General features: G+C 38.5%; 1 protein-coding gene across 3 annotated transcripts in view; it reads right to left on the reverse strand.

Moving 5' to 3' along the window:
• ABCB5 (ATP binding cassette subfamily B member 5) overlaps nucleotides 1-19,708 on the reverse strand; it is a 36,200-nt gene extending 16,492 nt beyond the window's left edge. The window contains exons 1-18 of one of the 3 annotated variants that reach the window (XM_056484981.1): nucleotides 19,621-19,708; nucleotides 19,236-19,397; nucleotides 18,820-18,883; nucleotides 17,725-17,812; nucleotides 17,555-17,603; nucleotides 16,595-16,739; nucleotides 16,085-16,151; nucleotides 15,683-15,874; nucleotides 14,393-14,564; nucleotides 13,286-13,410; nucleotides 10,815-10,989; nucleotides 10,407-10,520; nucleotides 9,475-9,585; nucleotides 7,074-7,199; nucleotides 5,616-5,819; nucleotides 4,263-4,433; nucleotides 2,071-2,232; nucleotides 1,371-1,601 (exon numbers count right to left, since the gene is read on the reverse strand). In XM_056484981.1, coding sequence (XP_056340956.1) covers nucleotides 1,371-1,601; nucleotides 2,071-2,232; nucleotides 4,263-4,433; nucleotides 5,616-5,819; nucleotides 7,074-7,199; nucleotides 9,475-9,585; nucleotides 10,407-10,520; nucleotides 10,815-10,989; nucleotides 13,286-13,410; nucleotides 14,393-14,564; nucleotides 15,683-15,874; nucleotides 16,085-16,151; nucleotides 16,595-16,739; nucleotides 17,555-17,603; nucleotides 17,725-17,812; nucleotides 18,820-18,883; nucleotides 19,236-19,268 — 2,229 coding nt within the window. In that variant the 5' untranslated portion in view covers nucleotides 19,269-19,397; nucleotides 19,621-19,708. Of the gene's footprint in view, nucleotides 1-1,370; nucleotides 1,602-2,070; nucleotides 2,233-4,262; nucleotides 4,434-5,615; nucleotides 5,820-7,073; nucleotides 7,200-9,474; nucleotides 9,586-10,406; nucleotides 10,521-10,814; nucleotides 10,990-13,285; nucleotides 13,411-14,213; nucleotides 15,556-15,682; nucleotides 15,875-16,084; nucleotides 16,152-16,594; nucleotides 16,740-17,554; nucleotides 17,604-17,724; nucleotides 17,813-18,819; nucleotides 18,912-19,235; nucleotides 19,398-19,620 lie in introns of those variants that run through there. The other 2 variants (XM_056484983.1, XM_056484984.1) reach the window with 2 other exon arrangements.
• Nucleotides 19,709-19,992: the final 284 nt, after the last annotated feature.

Genomic DNA, 19,992 nt, shown 5'->3' on the forward strand with positions numbered 1-19,992 from the left:
TGCCTGTGCCTTCAAAAGGATATTTCTGGAAAAGCAAATAATAAAAACATCAGAAATAGACAAAATATTAGTCAGGATTTTAAGCAAGTTGCTCTTGCCTCCTGGTTATTTCATCCTGTGTTTTAGATGCTGAATGAGGGTGGCTAAGCCTCAACTATGAAAGTGGGTTGACTTTTTCTGAAATAATTACAACTGCTGGATGTTCAACTTCTTAATTTGTTCTGAATGTGATGAATATTGTATTCTTGAGCATGAACACCCTCTACTTCCTCTAAGGTCTTAAGCAGTATTAATATACAGTCAAAAAGTATCTTTAGAAGTTACATGACTTTTAATATGAAAATGGGAATGGATCCAACTCGTTCTTGGTTTTTGAAATATTCATTAGCTGGAAGATGTGCTTTAGAGAGGTGGAAAAATCTATAGATAAAATTATATTAAGGATTTAATAATTATTTTAGGTATTATTTATTACAGATGAGATCCTAACTTCCACAGAATCAGAAGAATCAATGGTTTTACTTTGGAATTTATATTTTAATTCTTCACTTCAAAGGTCGCGAAATCAAAAAACCCCAAAACTAAACAAAAACTCAAGCAACCTTAATATACCTAACCACTCTTCCAATATGTTTCATGAAAAAAGTACTACAAAATAGAGAAAAAAACCCAAGTTTCTGTTGAGCTGCTCATCCCAAGTCTGATTCAAAATTCACTAGAAAACTGCTCTTTTTGATTCTATGAGCAAGTATTATTCAACATTGATGAAACAAAATAATTTTTCTGAACCCCGAACTTCCTATGTGACTTTTATTGATGTATGGCATATGTCAACTAAGCTCTTTTATCTGTAAAAACCCTGCAAAACCGAAGCATATACTAAAGCAGAGAGAGTTATGGCTCTTTAATCAAAATGTCAGGGTTTTGATTCTTTATTTTTTGCTTGACATAAATGTAGTATGATACTCCAAAGTGCCTTCAGTTTGGGAACACTTACTCCAGGGATTATATTATCCAGCAGTATTTACAACAGCAAGTACCAAGAAGTAGAGAATCTTGCAAATGAAATTTCATAACTAGTTTTAATTAGATAGAATAAAAACACCTGTACCACTGAAACAGTACTCCAAAATTGTGCAAAGCAATGTGATAAATCAATAGCAATTTTTTTCCAGTTCTACATTAAGTCAGTAGTGTTAAAATGAAGATCTTTGTTGAGATAAATTGTCCTCAGATACTCAGACTGGTGAGTCAACTGCAACAGCACCAGAGTAAAGGTTGCATAAAGCCAGCTATCTAAATGTAATCCAAGCTTTTTTTTATGCTCAAATCTTATAATTAAAATTCTAAACTGAAGTTCTAATACCAACCTCCACTTCCTTTTTTTTCTTCTTTTTTCCAAAGGGATTTTTAGATGACCTCCTCTTGCTCTTATATCTGCTGGATCTTCTTCGAATGCTGCCTCTTCCTGGTATCACAGATGTTTCAAAATGATCTTCAAGAATCAGCTCTTCCATAGGATTTTTTTCCTCATATTCCTCAGCTTCTGTGCCTTCACTATCTTCTGATGTGCCATCATCCTGAGCATCACTGGTACAACCCTAGTGAGAATTCAGGATACACAATTACAGGACATTTTGAGTAGAAAGAAAGAAAAGCATGTTCTTTTCTCATGAATGTTGCTGTTTCAATAGTGTAACTGCAGTTGTCTATAGGCCACATATTTCAGTCTGCAATTGCAGACCAGCAGACTATTTAATTCTGATTTTCCCTCTCTTTTCCTTTAAAGAAGTCTATGGAATCCACCTGGAATCTAACACCTCTGTGGTTATGCCATGATTATTCAGTCTGTGCCTTAAACTCACTTATGTTTTTGACATGTTGGATTGTGAATATGAAATACTTATGGGTAAAACCCCCAAGAATTCCAAGCCTGTGTCTGTGCCCAGACTAGAATAGTGAGCAGCTGCCAGTTGGACAGCATGCAGGAACTAGAGAGGGAAAATGGCTTCACCCACCATTTGACAACTTTGTGAAATGGAGAAAGAAAGTAAATAAATTTGCCCTTACCTGCTGCATTACAAGGGAATAGTAGACTCCTTTCTGCAGCATCAGCTCGCTGTGTGTCCCCTGCTCAACCACAACACCTTTCTCAAACCCAGCAATAGTGTCAGCAGTCCTGATGGTAGACAGTCTGTGAGCAATCACAATGGTGGTACGTCCAGCCCGAGCCTTGCAGAAACACACAAAACCCAGTTACAGTTCAACTGTGCCAGAAAACAGCACAGAAATAAAGCTACTTCAGCCACCTGTAATATATAGTAAATCAAAACTTTAGAAATACTTTTCTTTCTTTTAAGACCAAAGATTATTATTCTTTCCTGGTTTTATGTCCTTGTTTAGCAGTCCAAGGACAGTTTTGTTTGACTAATTTAGATAAAGAAAGATTACTCTTTTTAGACAGGCAACAAATATTAAAGACCATAATTAAAATTTACTTATCATTTGACTTTTTATAATACTTGAACTGTTTGAGCTAAAGTTGCACACATGTGCATGATGGGGAAATGCTGTGAGAATAGTTAGATCTTTCTGAAAACAAAGCTAGGATAGCAAATATAGAAAGAACAGATATTTTACTTATATACCGTCGCTGCAAATTTTTGGAAGCACAACATCAACGTAATTTCTGACAAGAATTAACAGGAAATCATGGAGGAACAAACTTGCATCAAAAATGAGTTTGGCTTCCCTCCACCCTGATGCCTGGAGCAGAGGGCAGCTTGGCAGGAGGACACATCCAAGGCAACCTCACCCAGCAGGTGTGTTCTGGGCTCCTGGAACCTGCTGGGAGCTTCTTGCTGCAGCAGTTGTACATCATATGGGCACAGGAAGAGGGGCATGAAGAAGGTGAGGCCATCTGCAGTAGAGGGCTGCTTCCATGGAGGTTTAAATTCTTTCCTCTACACCTGCCACTCTCATGGACCTGATGCAAGTCACTCCCAGCAAGTTGCCACAGTGTGGTTTTTATTCCTCTGGCCTAACACACAAAGCCTTCACCACTGCAGCTGGGAGCTGTGATCAGAACTAGCAAAATGCTTTATAACATACAAAGTTATCTGAAAAACAGCTGGCTACAAGGAGCTGAGCATTCATGAAGTTAACTCTGCTCCTCAGCTGTAAAAATAATGAACAATAGTAGCACCACATTTTCCACTCAGGGATGTTGAAAAGAAATTTGGAAAGCTCATTAGGGGACTACACTGATGGACATCAAAAAGCTGTGAAAAGATAATTAAATTATGACTCAGGGCTCATTTTGGTGTGTTCTGAGAACATGAAAAAGGATGAGAAAGAGTCCACTTAACTGAGTGACCCCCCTCTGTTATGCACTAAATGAAGCAGTAAGTTTCTGGAAAAGCTGAGTACTTGATTAGAAAATTTAAAAAACAAAAACAAACATGCAGAAGAAGGATTATATGAATATTATTTTTGCATCTACATGTTACCTCAATACTAATATCACTGGAATGACATGAATTTAACAAACAGCTGCATTTTACCTCAGATTTAAACTGACTAGCAAGTGAAGATGACAAATTCTGTATTTCCCTTGAGCCATTCTGGTAATTGATATGTCTCTGCATAACTACTGAAATGAAAGGCAGGATTTTTCACTTCATTTAAAAGAATACATTAAAATAAATATTAGACAAAAGAAAAAACATTCAAGCCAAACCATGAAGTTCATTTTCAATCAAAGCCTATGGGTTGTACTGTATGTTGATGGAAACTGCTGATGAAGGTGGGCTGTAAGGAAGGTATTGTGTACATAGAGCTTTCTGAAAATTATGGAGCAACTATTCAATAAAGAACAAATACTACAGATATCAGTAACATGTATTTTTCTATTAATCCACCAGAAAAAGTCCATTCTATCCTCATACTTTGCTTTGATAAGATGCCATCAATATGTGACCAGTGAATGGACAGTTATAATTTGAGAAAGGGAGTGCAGGAGACCTAAGGTACAGTCTTTGTAATTAGCTATAATGAAAAACCAAAACCCCTAAATAAATAAAGACGATTTTCAATAAAATTTTTGATAATTCAAGCTCCCTGTTAAAATTGAGCATCCACCCAAATTTTATTTTCCAATGTTCTTGATTCTGATGGAAGCCTGCACTGAAAATCGCACATTAATTTTTCTGAAGTTCTTGTTGCACTTTTTCATAGCAGCTGCTAGCTTCAGTGAATCCTACCTTATCAAGAGCTGCTTGCACTATGGATTCACTCTGAGTGTCTAATGCAGATGTAGCTTCATCCAGAAGAAGAATTTTGGGATTTCTTGCCAGGGCACGGGCAATAGCTATTCGTTGCTTCTGTCCTCCACTCAGCTGAGCCCCTCTTTCACCCACCATGGTGTTAAATTTCTGATAAAGGAGAGAACAGAACAGAGGCTGTGAGACATCTCAAATACTCACTCCTCTGTGCAACCCCAAGTACTCATCTTCTAGAAGATATAGCTTCTTCCAGCTGGCTTGAGCACAGGCAGAGCAAACTTAGAAGAACATCCATCCAATGGCTATTAGCCAAAACCTCCTAACCCCACATGTTGTGCCTGCCTAACTTTAAACTTATGGTTTTTAAAGATCTTTATTGCTCACTCAGTGCTCCAAACCCTGGGGTTTCTCAAGACAAGCCTGTAAAAAAAAATCTCTGTATTTTCTGAGGATTGCCTACCTTTCCAAAAGGGTTGGAATTATAGGGACATAGCAAGAGTGTGCCTCTTCTGATTCTGAGACACTCTCCCTTGGAGCCATAGTTTGGATCCTACTGACAGTATCACTTACTGCAAAGTGACATGTCTCAAAGTCCACTATTGTTTTTTTATTATATAGCTATTTAAGAGTAAATATGATCAAATCACTCTTCCTGAGAAGAAGGAACCTTGGAACAGATTGATATGCTTGAGAGGTGGAGCCAAGCTTTCTAGTAAAAGGATTTGAAATCAAATCCCAGGTGGGCACTTTTCCCACATTTTTTGACTTCAGGAGGAAAGGGAAGGACATATTATCCATTTATGAGGATGAGTTTAGATGCTTGACCTTGCTTCTCAGCCCCATCCTGAAAGGAGTAAGGCACCTACTGCTAAGAGAGGGCTCAAAGCTGTGAATCTCAGGCAAAGGGAGAGCTTAAGCTTGTAGCTGCTAAAACGGTCTTGGTTCAGGGCATACTTATTTACTTCCACCCACTCCTCCATTTAATGTGAATGCACAGGCAGCTCCTGACAAAGGGCTTTGGATTTCTGGTTCTTTTTTAAAGCCAGTTCTTCTATGCTTTATGAAATGGGTAGGAATGGCAATACAGCTGTGAAGCTTCCTTTCTCCTGAGTTAAGGCATTGACATTTTTTCCCAGACTCCAGCACAAGTCCTTTGAGAGCAACCAAAGGCACAATATGTAGCTGAAAAACCCTCTAAACTGAAAGCTGCTGGAGACAATATTTTGAGAAGTTGTAGTATAACTTGGATTCCCATGCTCTGCCTCTCAGAAACAGGACACCAGCCTAAATGGACCTTTCCCTCTTACACTCAAAGTAAATTAATGATCTTACATCAGGCAGTCTGGCTATAAAGTCAAAAGCATTGGCCTCCTTGGCTGCTCTCTCAATTTCAGCATCAGAAATGTCTTCTCTGCCATAGCGGATGTTCTCAGCTATTGTGGTTGCAAACAAAACGGGCTCTTGGCTCACAATGCCAATGTTTTCTCGTAGCCACTTGGTGTTGAGGGTCCGAATATCCCGGCCATCTAAGGTAATCTGAGAGGAAAAGAGTGTGTCAAAGAAGTCAAGGAAACAGTTCATAATAAAGGGTTTAATTACTCTTACTTGAATGAAGTATCAGCCAGAAGGTCAAGAAAAAAAAAAAAAATTTGTCTCTAATAGAAACAATGCTGGGGGAGAAGCTACAACTACAGTTTTTCCATCCACTGCACATGCTGGAAAATTATAAGTGGCATCAACAGAGAATACATTGGGGCTTTTTTTTTTTTTTTTTTGTTTTCCTGTCTGTTTTCCTCCAAAACAATCCTGTCTGAGTTGGCTTGAGAATTTTACAGCTTCCTTGCACGCTTTTTACATGATTCTCAAGCCCCCATGGTGTCCTCACAGTTGTGGTTACACAATTATCTCTCTGGCTGGGCTTTACACCAGATCAAAGAGAGTTCAAGCTGGTTAAAAGGAAAGGGAAAGTTATTTTTAACTTAGGTAATTTGCAGTGTGGTCATATGAACATTGGCACTGACACAGCAAAATGAGGCAGAGGGGCAGGAATGAACAGCCACAGGAGAACTAAGTTTAAGAAAGAACTGTGTTGCAAACAGCTGCCTTGACACCTTATATATTGATAGTGCAATTTTTCATATTTGAAATGTTTACCTACCTGCAACTAGCAGCAGCATCCTTCAAACACTAAGAATGAAAAGCAAATTTTCTTAAAAATACATTATTTCATTTTTCTCTCTCTCTTTTTTTTTTTTTTTTTTCCTTTGGAAATCTCTTGTGGAAGTATTTACCCTTTACCAACTGGATTTAGTGTTCAGTGGTAAAATACATACAATGCAGAATGATTGAAACAACTGTGGGCTAGCAGATAGTGGAAAACAAGCCAAGAAAAAAACATTTTAAATAGGAAAACTCTCTCCAGGTTTTAGCTTACATTCAATGAAAAGGAAGCAAAATACAGCAAGACTCTGTTGGATTATGCTTTGCTCAAAAAATTTTAGGGAATTTGAAAAATGAACAGCTGATAACAATTATTTTAAGTTCAGATCTTGCAAGTCTATTCCAAGACTTGTGGCATTTGCTATTTGTGACACAGCACTGTAAGAAGGAGCAGATTAATGAAGTCAAGCCAACAAGAGAAGACAATTAATTTGAAATTTAAATTGGGGAAATATGAACTATGGAGATACATAGTCAAATTCAGTCAAAACATAAAGGTTCAGTCAACATGGGAAATTCATGCATGTCCTCATAGCTCTGAGTTTTTACAACTCTTTTGCAGACACTCACTTCTCCCTGGTCAGGATCATAGAATCTCTGCAGCAACTGAACAGTAGTGCTTTTTCCACAGCCACTGGCACCAACCAAAGCAATGGTCTTCCCAGTTTGAACTTTCAAGTTGAGACCTTTGAGGATCTGGGAATAATAATAAAATAAAAATTATACCTTAGTTTAACAAGTTTGATTAGAGGACAGTCTGTCAAGGTAACTGTACTAGTTGTAGGCTATCAAGGCAGTAGTGAGGGCCACAGTCTGAAGGTATGGCAACATTAATAAACTGATTGTACCTGGTCATATCCTGGAGCAATGATAGGAAGAAGTCTTTACCTGTGCTTGAGAGATGTATCAGCCTTTGAAACAGGATGGCTGCATGCAACCTGCCTTTTGGGAATGGCCTCTAGATCCTTCTGGCTACCAAAGCAAGCCTGGGAATTTTTTGATTGATTGATAGCTGGAACAGGCCAAGTTCATGCCAAGAAACATTTTAAGAGTTCCCTTGCATAGACCATTGCATTCCATTGCCTGGGAAAATTCCCCAGCACACTCAAATAAACTAATATTGACACAGCCACACTGCTCTGAACTTCATAGCTCATTTTTTCCAATTTGTGTGATCTGGTAGCAGGCTTGGGGTTTTAAATCATCCTGCTGTCCTCCAGAGCATAATAATTATGCATCTCACAGAAAATTATTTTCAGGTGCTAAGGGGTATCACTGAAAACCAAGCCTGCTTTCTTCTATTTTTATAATGTAAGTGGCTGTTTTGATGAAGTAATTGCTGGGAAGCCCTAAATAAATTCCATTCTTTATTGTTAACAGCAACCTGGGGAGTAGTTACAGATCAATGATATCATTTTTGCTATTTTCATATTTAGAGTACATTTTACCTCAAAAGAGGTCCATGTCATTACAAGTAATGCTGTGTAGTTGCCAAAATATTTGGCTGCTATGGGAACTCTTCTTGTTTATACCAGGCTGATTTATAAGTTTGCCTACACATGTTTTTGCAATGAGAGATTAAAATAGTTGCAATATTCCTCTTCTCTCCCTGTATGACATCCACTCAGTTTTATATCTCCAGGAAGCAGAAATCCTGGTGCCTGCATTATCAAGAATGAACTTTATTCTAGATACCACAATATCTCCAGGTGCAAATAATCACTACCACATAGTAGGCTAGTTCTAACACTCTTTCATCAGGCAATGTATTGCCAAGATTAAAACTAACAATAACTGTACTCCTTAGATCTCTGTTTGGTTTGACCTGGACAGGAAGGATTATGCTGTGTTGCATCAATTACTTGAGAGATTGTGGGTAACTTCTATGCAGCTTTACTTATTCCTTTTGGCTCTACTAAATAACATTGATGCTCTTAGTAGGGGGAGCTGCTGACTCAGATTTGGGAAGGATGAGAATTTCCCTCTCATTTGGTGTGTTCACAACATAGATCAGGAGCCTGAAGAGGATTTTTAGGAAAAAAGATGAAAACTGTTCTGTCCCTTTAGATTTCTGAGCCAAGAGGGATAGAAGATGCGTTGTACAAAATACAGTTAAGGAGAAAGCCCAGCTCTGAATCTGCCCTCCAGCCATCCCAGTGTCTTGGAGACAGATTTGATGCACAATGGGAGAGACTCAGATGACTGAGTTGGGAAAAGCCACCTGAAGAAACAAACGGTCATAGAAATATAAACCTTCCCATTCTCACCAGTCAAGCTTTTAATTGTTGACATTTGAAATCTCTATTTCCATCTTCATCAAGGAAGAAACAACAGCAGCAAATTCCTTTTCCTTTAACCTTTATCAAGGTGTTCAAAGGTTATAAAAAATATGGCATAGAGGTCAAACCAACTGTGTCACCACAAAAGTAATCACCATGACATGATGTACACAGCTCACTAATGGAAACTGAACTAGCAAAGAATAGGGACAACAGTTTCTTGAACAGCAATTTTAACATATGCCCAAAACAATGCTTGACTTCCAAATGTACATTTAGGATGATATGTTTCAATACTCTAGATTGTGTATTGTTGTAAAATCTGTCAATTTTTCACGTGGAATATCGTAACCCCAAAGAGCCAAGAAACTGAAAAAAAAGTAACTTTCTGATTTAATTGCTTAAAATCTGGAAGGCTTAATGAAAGATTTTGAAAAATCTCATTTGATTTATCAAAGCTCTTGTTCATAGAAATTCAGATTAGGAGCAACATGTATTAGATTTGTCCTGCAGAAGAGAATGAGATACATGGTGACAGTAGATCTAGAGCTTTGTCTTTGTGCATAACTGGGGGGAAATTATTCCCCACCCCCCAAAACAGGGAGGCATTTCACATTCAAAAACAAAACTAGACAAACTATATGGACATAGGCTGAGGAACTTTGGTACAGTAATTTAAACAAAACACTTACTTTAGCATCAGGTCTAGAAGGGTAACTGAAATGGATGTTTCTGAATTCAATTTCTCCTATGAGTTTGTCTGGCTTGTAACCTTCCTTAGAACTGCTGTCTATGAGCCGTTTCTGGAAAGAGGTTTGTAAAATAAATTGGAGGTTATTTCACTTTTGAAACTCTTATTTCTGCTACATACATTGTTCTTTACTTTCTCAGATGCTAATTTACACTTCAGTTCATTATTGCAGAATTGCTGCATTTTACCTGCAGAATGCTGAGTATGGGGCAACATCAAATTGTGAATTCTACTTGACAAATATAGTACATTTTCAAAAGCAAGAAATCCATAGCAGAAAATCTGTAATTGCAGAACTTAATCACATTCTCTTGCAGCTAAAACATGAGCCTCAGTAATCTCTACTGGAGGGTTTTATGCTCACATGAAAAAGAATGATATACCCATTTCTCCACAAACTTTTTTGTCCTACTTTAAAATATTTTATATACAGATGCAATTACTGCATAGTACAGCAAGACCAAGATAATGATATGGAAAACCAGTTTTATAGCACCATCAGCATTACAGATTATTATTGTTATAACTTTCAATAGTGATATTAATCCCTCTTCACCAATTCTCCCTCCCCAATAAACCCCATCTCAGCTGAATTTGTGCATACATGCATTTTTTAAAATTAATATAGTGCCATACTACTTTCCCTCTGGAGCTGAAAGTCTAATTAGAGAAAAATCTCAACTATATATCTCAGAAACACATGCCAGGTTTTCCAGCTTTCATTTTCATGGGTTTATGTAGTAAACATCTATAGATGATTTGGGGCTTTAGAGCACTTTTGCTACATTTCTCAAGGGAAAAAAAAACTAAAAGGAAAGGGAGTGGAAGCTAAGTTGGTTGAAAGGCTTCTATTCTATGTAGTTAGGTGCTTACTTTATTGATAATCTTATACACTTCATAGGCAGCCCCACGTGCATTGGCCACAGACTCCAGGTTAGGAGCTGCCTGGCCCAGGGAGAAAGCTCCAATAAGCACAGAGAAGAACACCTGTGGGAGATGGAGAGGAACATTGCAATCAATGATTACAGGGCCACCAGTGCCCACATGGGCACTAGAAAGGCTTAAGCAGCAGCCCTAGGTTATTCATCCCACCTTACAAATAGAGTCCAAGACAATCAAACTTGTATATTAAAAGCTAGGAAAAATGAACACCTTTCAGTTGTTTTATACTAAGTCTCCAACAGCTAATTTAGCAAGCAGGTGGCAGAAAACAGAGACACCACTTGCATAACTTTCCCTAAAGATACAGAACATTTTTCTAATCTGCATTGCTGTACTTACAATTAGCACACGGGTGATGTCATAATGTGGATCCTCAGCAGTGAGCTTGGTTCCATACCAAAATGCAAGGGCATAGGATCCAAAGATAAAAAATTGGGAAAGACCTAGACATGTGTTAGTGGTAATTGATTTTTGTATTCCAACACGTTTAGCCATCTCCAGGTTTGCATCATACCTGAAAGTGGGTAAGGAAACCATTAATTTGACAGGTACCACATGCCATTCTGGTTGATATTTTCCAGGGCCCCTTTCTTAATTAACAGGATTTATGTAAGAGAAACAATTAAAATCTCAAAGAGAATACAGATTATTATATATACATATATAAAAAAATATATATAAACAGAGAACTATTAGGTAATTAATTTGAATAAATCTGCTCTGACATCTACCAATAATATTAGCATACTGTTATGGAAGACATTCAGAAAACAATTAAGCATCACAATTTTGTTATCATAATGGAAGACACAGTAGCACCCTTGAACTCATTGTTTCCATTAATCCTGAAGGGAAACCTTGAAAAAGTTTTAGCAACATTGTTCATCACAGAGCTAAAGTTAGTCATCCACATTTAAAAGAAGCCAAATAAAGATAAAATCCCCCAACAACCCCAGGCAATAGGGAAGGAGATAAATGTGATGTCCCTCTGACTGCAATGTTTTTCTCTTACTGGCCATTTTGGGATTTAAGTATCTTCCCCTTAGTTCAGTTTACTAATTAACATATATAACCAGTGAACACAGACAATCAGTATAAAGACTAACAATTTCAACTAGAGATGGTTCAAATTCATTCACTCATCTATAGTTTTCAGCAAATAGCTTTCATTTACTCAAGTTCATTATGTAAAGTGTACCCTAGAAACAGTGTAATTTTCTACTTATAATTAACACAGTCAGTTGCTTGAACTCTTATGTATTTCCAATAAAGTACAACCTCATCGTAGAAAGACATGAAATTAATTCAGCTGGGAAACAACCTTATAAAAACTGCATTAACTTTGTTCATGTAAATTTCTAAGATGCCACCAGTGCTGTATTTGTTAGTCAAACCTACTGAAATATTTTGACTTTATTGTGCTCTTAAATCCAGGCCCTACATTTGAGTCAGCAGCATCATAGGCCTTCCAGGAAAATGGGTACTGCATTTAAGTAGTGTGATAAATACATGTGAACACCCAAATACTAGGAAAAGCCAAGCCAGAAGCTAAAGATGTCTGAAGATCCCTTGCAATAATAAACTTTTGTGGTCAGTGGAGGCATTTTGCAGTGAAAGGGTGCTTTTCCTAACTCTGAGATCAGCATTCAAGAGCTGTGTAGGAGTCACAATAGTATCTGAAAAATGCACTCCCTAGTAGGAGTTTGTCCCTAGTAGAAGATGCTCCTAGGGGAGCCACTATGTATGTTTGGGGTTTTTAGAATAAATGGAGAGAGAGCTGTGGAAGAGGCTGACTGGTCAATCATGAAAAGGAATGGCCTTACTTGACTCAGGTATCAGTTATTTTGTTTTTAGACAAAGTATTTTGAATGGGTATTGGCAGCTCCTGTAATTTAATTTTCAGACACTGGTGATTCCAGAAGATTGGAAGAAGGTGGGGGGGGAGACTTATCTAGGTCATCTTAGGGCTTTTTTTGCCTTTACTGTGCAAGCAGGCACAGTCTTAATACTGTTGCATCTTAATAACAAATTCCAGTAAGCAGAAGACAGGGCTATAGGATAGTCAGAGCTCCATCCCTGGAAGCAAATGCAGGAACAGGCTGTAGGATCCTAAGCTAGGGTTGACATCACCTTAAAATTTTTGCAAAAGACAAAGGCAAACATGAGTTGAAAAAGACAGAAGAGTTTCATGGGACATATGGATCAGGTCATCTGCTTTGCCTTTCCCAGCTGCATGGAATCAGTGATGCCTTGTATTTGTATAAACATTTATTGCTTATGCTTGTTAAGTTATCTGATACACATATCAATAAGCCACAATCATTTCACCTTGTATGTGTGACTAGGGCCAGCACTGGGCAGCTACACATGTTATTTGCAAACCACTGCAAAAGCCAATAATGTGATTTTACCCAAGGCTGTTATCCTTGGGTAGTTTAAAAATAAGCTCAGTAATCAAAGATCAGAACAGTAGCACAAATGCTTTAGAAGATAAACGACTGATTGCATGCTTCATTGCATCTGACTCATGGATAAAAGTAACCTTCCCACCACTTTCACATTCAGTTCAACTCCAGATCCCAATCAAAGGAGAAATTTTCATCTGTGTTGCAGTGACATCAAGTATTCACTGACTAGGTCTATTTGCACACATTAGTTTTTAGCTGATTTGTCCATTTATAGAAAGACAAAATGACACTAAGGAGAATCTCATCCCTCTGCCCCTCCAAAAAAAAAAAAAAAAAAAAAATATCTCCACAAACTAAACTCACAACTAAATTTTAAATATAATTTTTAATCTAAAAACTTACTTCTCTAATGCCTTCTGCTGTCCATTGAAAGCCACAACTGTCCTGATTGCTGTCAAAATTTCTTCTGCCACAGCTCCTGCTTTGGCATAAGCAGACAGCTCTTTAGCAGTAAGGGAAGCCATGAGCTGAAAAGTTGAAAAACAGCTGTAATTGCAGCCTACTGAAAGAATGCATACACTTTCTTGGTGAATCAGAACAAACACACAAGGTGCACAAGGTCAGACTAGCAATGCAGGGTCAGATCCTCCCCAAATACAGTTCAGTTTATCATTGTCTCCTCACTACAATCAAAGGCTACACAAATATCAGGTGAGCTTCCTGACTAATCTGCTTTCTTCCCAAGCTGAGGACAGCCTACAAACTACACTAGGAAGAGTGAAAGAGGGAGTGCTGAAACTGCTCTGCATTTCTGAGGTGCTCAGACAGAGCAGTGGCAGATATTGAAATAAGCAAGTCAGTCACATTACAGCCTCTAACATTCTTCTTCTTAACTTATTTGTAATGCTTTGGGTAGGAAAAAAAAATCCATAAAATAATATAAATAGCCACTCAGGAGTATGAGCCATACACATTAATGTGGCTAAACAGTGCACAAGGGGAAAAAGCTTTCCTATCTGAAAGGGAAACCTCTCCAGCCATTCCACTGATTTATATCACTTCAGTTCTCAGCAGCTATATGTACCTGCATAGCTGTATAGATCTATCCTGTGCACAGCATGAAGCTTGGTAAAGTATTTGCAAGAGATGTGGTACATGCATGAGCAAATGGAAAGAGATTGAAAGGTATTTGTGCTAGGAGGAAAAAGGAAGAGTTTCCCCAGCGCTTGCCATGAGGAAACTGCAGTGCCAGAAAGATGCTTTGATGCAGATTACCCTCCTGCAACATGGCATGAGGACAGGATATGCAGACAGAAGGAACACAACTTACAATTGTGTGCTTGGGAACCCAGGGAAAAGCTGCAGGAGGAGCAGAAATCAAAGTGAGAGTGGGGCCAACCTCCCAACTTAGAAACCACACTAGGTTTCTCCCATTCTCTCCCCCTTTTCTGTGCATAGGGGTTGTAAGGTTTATCTGGTTTCTTTGTTTATAAATCCCCACGCACTTACAGTTGACCAAAATGCTGCTGATGCAGCAAGAAGTGGGCAGACTGACAAAACCACCAGTGCCAGCTTCCACCCATAGATGAATCCTATAATAAGCCCTGACACAAACGTGGAAAAAAACTGCAGAAAGATACTGATCTTGTCTCCGATGCCTTCACGGATGGTGTTGATGTCACTTTAATAACAATAATAGAAAAAGATTTGTTAGTTTAGAATGCCTCTCATTGGGACTCCCTCCCTCTTCTTTTCATGCTGTGTGGCCTCATGTCAGGAGCTTTGCCATTTCCTAACTGGCAAAAGGAAATTTCTAACCACAGCTACTGAACTGTACCATTAGGCTCTTCTGTGGCCAACACACAGCAGAAACCTCCTATTTTTAAGGACTCATTTTCTGTATTCTCAACATTCTCTGTTGTTTCTATGTCATGTCACTGGGTCACCAATGACCTAGTTTTCTCATCTGGCATCCAAATGAAGAAACATAAGTAAACAATCAAACAGTCTCTTCACCTAACATGACCATCTCTAAATAATTTCTTCTGCTCAGCTCTCCAATGCATTTTATGTTCCTAATTTTGGCTCATGACTCAGATGAAGAGCTACCTCCATTCCATCATACCGTTATTTGGAATAACTTGTATTTTTAATACAAATTTTCTTCCCTACTTTCTCTTCCCAGAACATACAGATATTACAGTTGAGTGTTTTCATTTAAGCTTCTCATATACTTTTTGGACAGATGTGTGTCCAAGACCACTATAAATTAAAAAAAAAAAAAAATTAAAAAATTAGTGTTTGCACATAATCCCATAGCATGTGGGCATCCCTAAATCTATTAGGGTCTATGGAAAAACTCCAAAGACTTTTACTAGCTAGATAGAATACTGCCTGAATTTGGACTGGGTGCAAGTACAAATTCATTTCCATTCAATTAAGTGTCAGCTTTTGGTGTTTATAAACTAGGTGGAGGCAGCAGAGATATTTGTTTAGCAGTGACTGACTTGCACTTCATGGACTTCAGAAAGCCAGTGTTGGGCATTTCATGAAAAAACCCTTCCAATGCACATATCACAGAAACTGCACAAATGAAGCTGAAAAGGATAATGAATTTCTCACTTTGAGCTGCAATATTCCATACATTAGGTTTGGTGATGGTTTGGGGGTTTTTTTGGCTTTTTGAAACTCTTTATCCCCATAAGGTTTCTGCTGAGATAAATGTCAGTTTTCTTTTAAATGCCATGCTTGGAGGTGTGTGCATGTGTGTGTAAAAAACCCCATAAGCAGAGCTCTCACTCTGTCAGTCTGGTGTTCAGTGTTCCTATCTGGGTAGTATCAAACCAAGCCATCTCCTGATGGAGCACTGCAAAAAAGAACTTCTGCCGGATCCTTGCGGTTTGCCTTGTCGCAGTTACCAAAAATGTCCACACTTGGATGATGCTCAGGATAAGCACAGCAAAGCCAATTGCCACGTAGTAGTAAGCAAACCTGGGATAAGAGAATAAAAGCTCACGTGATCCCACTGTGTGTCATGAGAGAAGTTAGACATAGAGCAGCAACTAGTCCTCATTGATCACACCAAAGTAAATACTGTGAAGCCTGTGAGTGCATTATTGGGAAGCAAATATGGCTTCTGCACAGATAACACAGTGAAAGAAAATCCTCCAACACATTAACAGGATAACTACAGACCCTTACTTTGTCATTTCACCTTCTATATCCACGCTTGGGTCTGATGGGCAGCTGGAACTGTTTACTGAAGTATCTGTGAAGGGGAAATAAAAAGTAGGAATATTTGTGCAAGTGTTATATAGAACAGTTGATTCACAGTAATATGGTATATCAGTTTGAGAATATTTTGTATTTTGCAAGTGGGGTCTTGTAATACAAAATTAAATACAAAATAATTTGACAAATGCATATTTATTTTTAAGCAATTAGTGCCTGATAATAAGGAGTATGACCAACCTCAGTTATCTCAACAAAGTCAAAAATCATTCATAAAGTGTACATCCAATGCTTTGGTTTTACCCTGGTATAGTCATTAAAGATGGATGGAAATGACTGAGTTATTACCAGCAGGATGGGTGACACTCATAATATATTTCCTTAGATATGTACCAGTGTACAGTCTGGGGGAGAAAAAGAATCTCTGCCTCAGGAGCAAAGCCAACAAATATGTATAGAAATTTAATTCAAACTTTTTACCATTGGATTGCATGCCACTTAGCACAAAGCTGTTTGTCATCTCTCCAAAGATGATAATCATAAGTGGCATTCCAGTACCATTTGCAGCCGCTGCGACCAAACCAACTATCATCAACAGGACATCCACCCCATCAGCATAGCGAAACTAGGTAAGCATTAAAAAGAAAAGGAAAAAAAAGAAAAAAGTGACATTACACCTGACAGTTCGTGTGTTTGCTACAGTACAGCAGATGTGCAGAACATGCTTCATCCACATATTCTAAGGAGCAGCACCCCAACTGAAAGTAAACTCAGTACGTAAAGATATTGTAGTAGCCCAACTCATCTTTAAATCAGTACTCAGGCTGCTAAGAGGATAGGACACAGATTCTCAGTCTGGAAAAAAACTACATGTTTGCAAACAAAGATGACCTTTGTAGAATGTATTGCATTTTGTGTTCCATTGAGTTACATATTTACTAAGATAATGCCTCTACAATGTAAACAAGAGCAAGTTATTGACCAGCACCTGGCTTACACCTACCAGCAGAAAAATGCTTTCACCAGAGAGAGATTGTAAGACTTGTTTATCCCTGAAGCTTTGTTTTTTTAAAAGGATGTGAATTTCAACTGCTATAGATATGCCGGGATGTGGTTAACCTGAAATCGGAGCATTTAATTCCTGACTGGCCTAACCATCTCAGAAAGTGTAAATACACATGGAATAAACCATGAAGAAGAATAAAACTTTTATTATTTCAGAGTAAGCAAGTCCACATGCTAGAGCTATTTCTGTTTGGGAATAGCTGTCCTATAGAAAATGGACACAAAACCTTATATCACTGGTTCTCAGAGAGCAGGTCTAGAATCAATAATTCTCTGGCTTCTTCTCCAGTTTTTGATTGCCTATGAATTTTAATTCATAAACAACTCACAATGCCAAATAAAGAAATGAAAGTATAAAGCAGACAGAACACTAACCAATTCAAGAATGCCAACCATTTGTTTCTCTGGCTTCTCATCTTCCTTCCTAAAGTAAAAAAAGTAATTGACATGAGTGTTTTTTTAGCAAACCTGTATTAAGCTCTTCCTTCCCCTGCCCCTCTGACTTCCCCATACACCCAGTTAACTTTAAGGTAAAAAATACCTACTTTTTCTTCTTGGGCTCTAACTGGTCAATTTGTTCCACATGTTCTTCATGCTGGAAAGAAGGACCATCACACCCCTTGTTTCCAGATTCTGTGAAATAAAAAGACTTCTTTCAGCATAATTATCTATCTATTGTACCCCCTTCTTGTGTCTTTCACTGCTGATTCTTTTGCATTTAAAGACTAGTGGTTTTTTCATGTTCTTGGGAAGAAGTGTCAAGAAAAATTCAACAGGCTTTCTCTTCAGTTCATCTTTATTCCCAGAAAAAGCTTCTGTGTCCATTTCTGAGATGGAGTCAACTTCATTTTTATAATTAAAATATATTTATACAAAAATATTATCAAAAACTAAAACAAAGAGTTAGTTCTTTTTTCAAATACCTGCACAACTGAATGCAAATTAGGAGAAGTCCTAATGAAATGAGTGGAATTGCTTATAGTGGAGTTTATAATTGCTGTAGGTAGCACAGAATAGGTGGCAGTTGACTAAAGAATCATGTTCTTGACTCTAATAACCATCTTCACTATTCTGTTGCAGTAGTTGTTACACATCCCACTTCCTTTGTGCTGAGGATGTCAAAGATACATGAAAGCATCATCCTACCCTGGAAGCTTAAAGTTCTAAATGCATAGAATAAGACATAACAAATATATAAAGAACAGATGAGTAACCACAGTGGAGAACCAGCTCTAAAACAGAAGTAGAAAAGGTGCTCTCTGCACCAGCCACTCCCAATTTACATTTACCTTAACTTTAGCTGCTGACTCACTATGAATAGAATTTTTTACCTCTTTAATGTTAGTTGGCCTACAATGGCTCTTTTAGAAAACTATTTGAAAGCAATAACATTCTTCCAGCTTAACTCAGGAGAATTTTCATGCCTTCCTGAATGGTTTTGCCAATGTAAATTAATTTTGTTGAACTTGATTCATGCAGAAAATGCTTTATAGGTGTGGCTTTAATTTGCTCATTTGTAGGAATCTCATCATTTTATCTCCTACAAAACCATTATGGCAATCAGGAGAGCTTTCTAATTTTCTTTAGAATCAAATCTGGGGAATATATTCTTCAAACACACATATGGTTTTCCTTCTTACCAGGATCAGGGAGGTCCTGTTCTGTGGAATTTGCAGAATAGTCCATTGTGGTTTTTGTTGTATGCTTATGAGAGAGTCACATTAATTAGAACCTGCAATAAACCCCCCCCCCCCCAACAAAACACTTTGATTTAGTAAATATTTAAAGAGTTTGCATCAGTAGATTTTTCCATGACTCATCACATTTTGGTCTCAACATTATTTTACTTAAACAGAAAGACTGAAAAAAAAAATAAAATAGGTAACAGTATGAAGAAAGAACTCCTATTAATGAGATATTAAGAACAGTGCAAGCTATTATGATGTAACTTAGGTCAGTAGCCTGTTTTAGTAGTCTTTTATGCTAAATCCTGAAATAATTCATATAAAAGTTATTGCAAGAAATCTATTACAGAACAGATGGCATCTCTCATTACCTTATGTTTGATTAAAACTATATGAACAACCATAACACGGTCACGAGTACAATGATAAAGACACGCTCTCGCTGTGCTGTGTGGTACTAGGATGCATTTAGAGGCAGTAAATAAATGATGCTCTGAGTCTCCCGAGGCTTTTCTTTTGATCTATCAAACACTCTGGTTAAAAAAGAAAAAAAAAAGTCAAACGACAACAACAACAGCAACAAAATCCCGAACTAAAAGCTACAGGTGAATCTGACGAAGCCTAAAATAATATTGACAAGAAAATGCCTTAACAACTTTAGATGAGAGAAAAAAAACAAAAAAAAAAAGAAAAAAAGCCCCAAAACAACCTGTTCGATTTCTCCTGTGCTTTTCCCCTCTCGTTTCTCCAGCTCACCTGCACAGCCCACGCTGCCTCCCGGCCGCTGCCTGCAGGGCGGGTCCTGGCGCTCGCCCGGGTTTATAGCGGCGGCACCGCCCGCCGGGCCGGGCCGGGCTGGGCTGGGGCTGGGGCTGGGGCTGGGGCTGCGGCTGGGGCTGGGGCTGGGGCTGGGGCTGGGGCTGCAGCTGCAGGGCAGGTCGGTGCCGCAGCCGGGCACAGCCGCCTCCGCCCAGCCCAGCCCAGCCCAGCCCAGCTCGGCTCGGGCTGCAGATAAAGGTCGGGGCGCAGCCGCCCGGGATAAGGCTCCGCAGAGGGATGCTGGCCGGCTCCTGCCCTCTGCCACCCTTCGGGAGCCGCCCGAGGGTCCGAGCCTGCAAAGCACCCACA

This window comes from Oenanthe melanoleuca, chromosome 2 (assembly GCF_029582105.1).
Source record: "Oenanthe melanoleuca isolate GR-GAL-2019-014 chromosome 2, OMel1.0, whole genome shotgun sequence".
NCBI classification, from domain to species: domain Eukaryota; kingdom Metazoa; phylum Chordata; class Aves; order Passeriformes; family Muscicapidae; genus Oenanthe; species Oenanthe melanoleuca.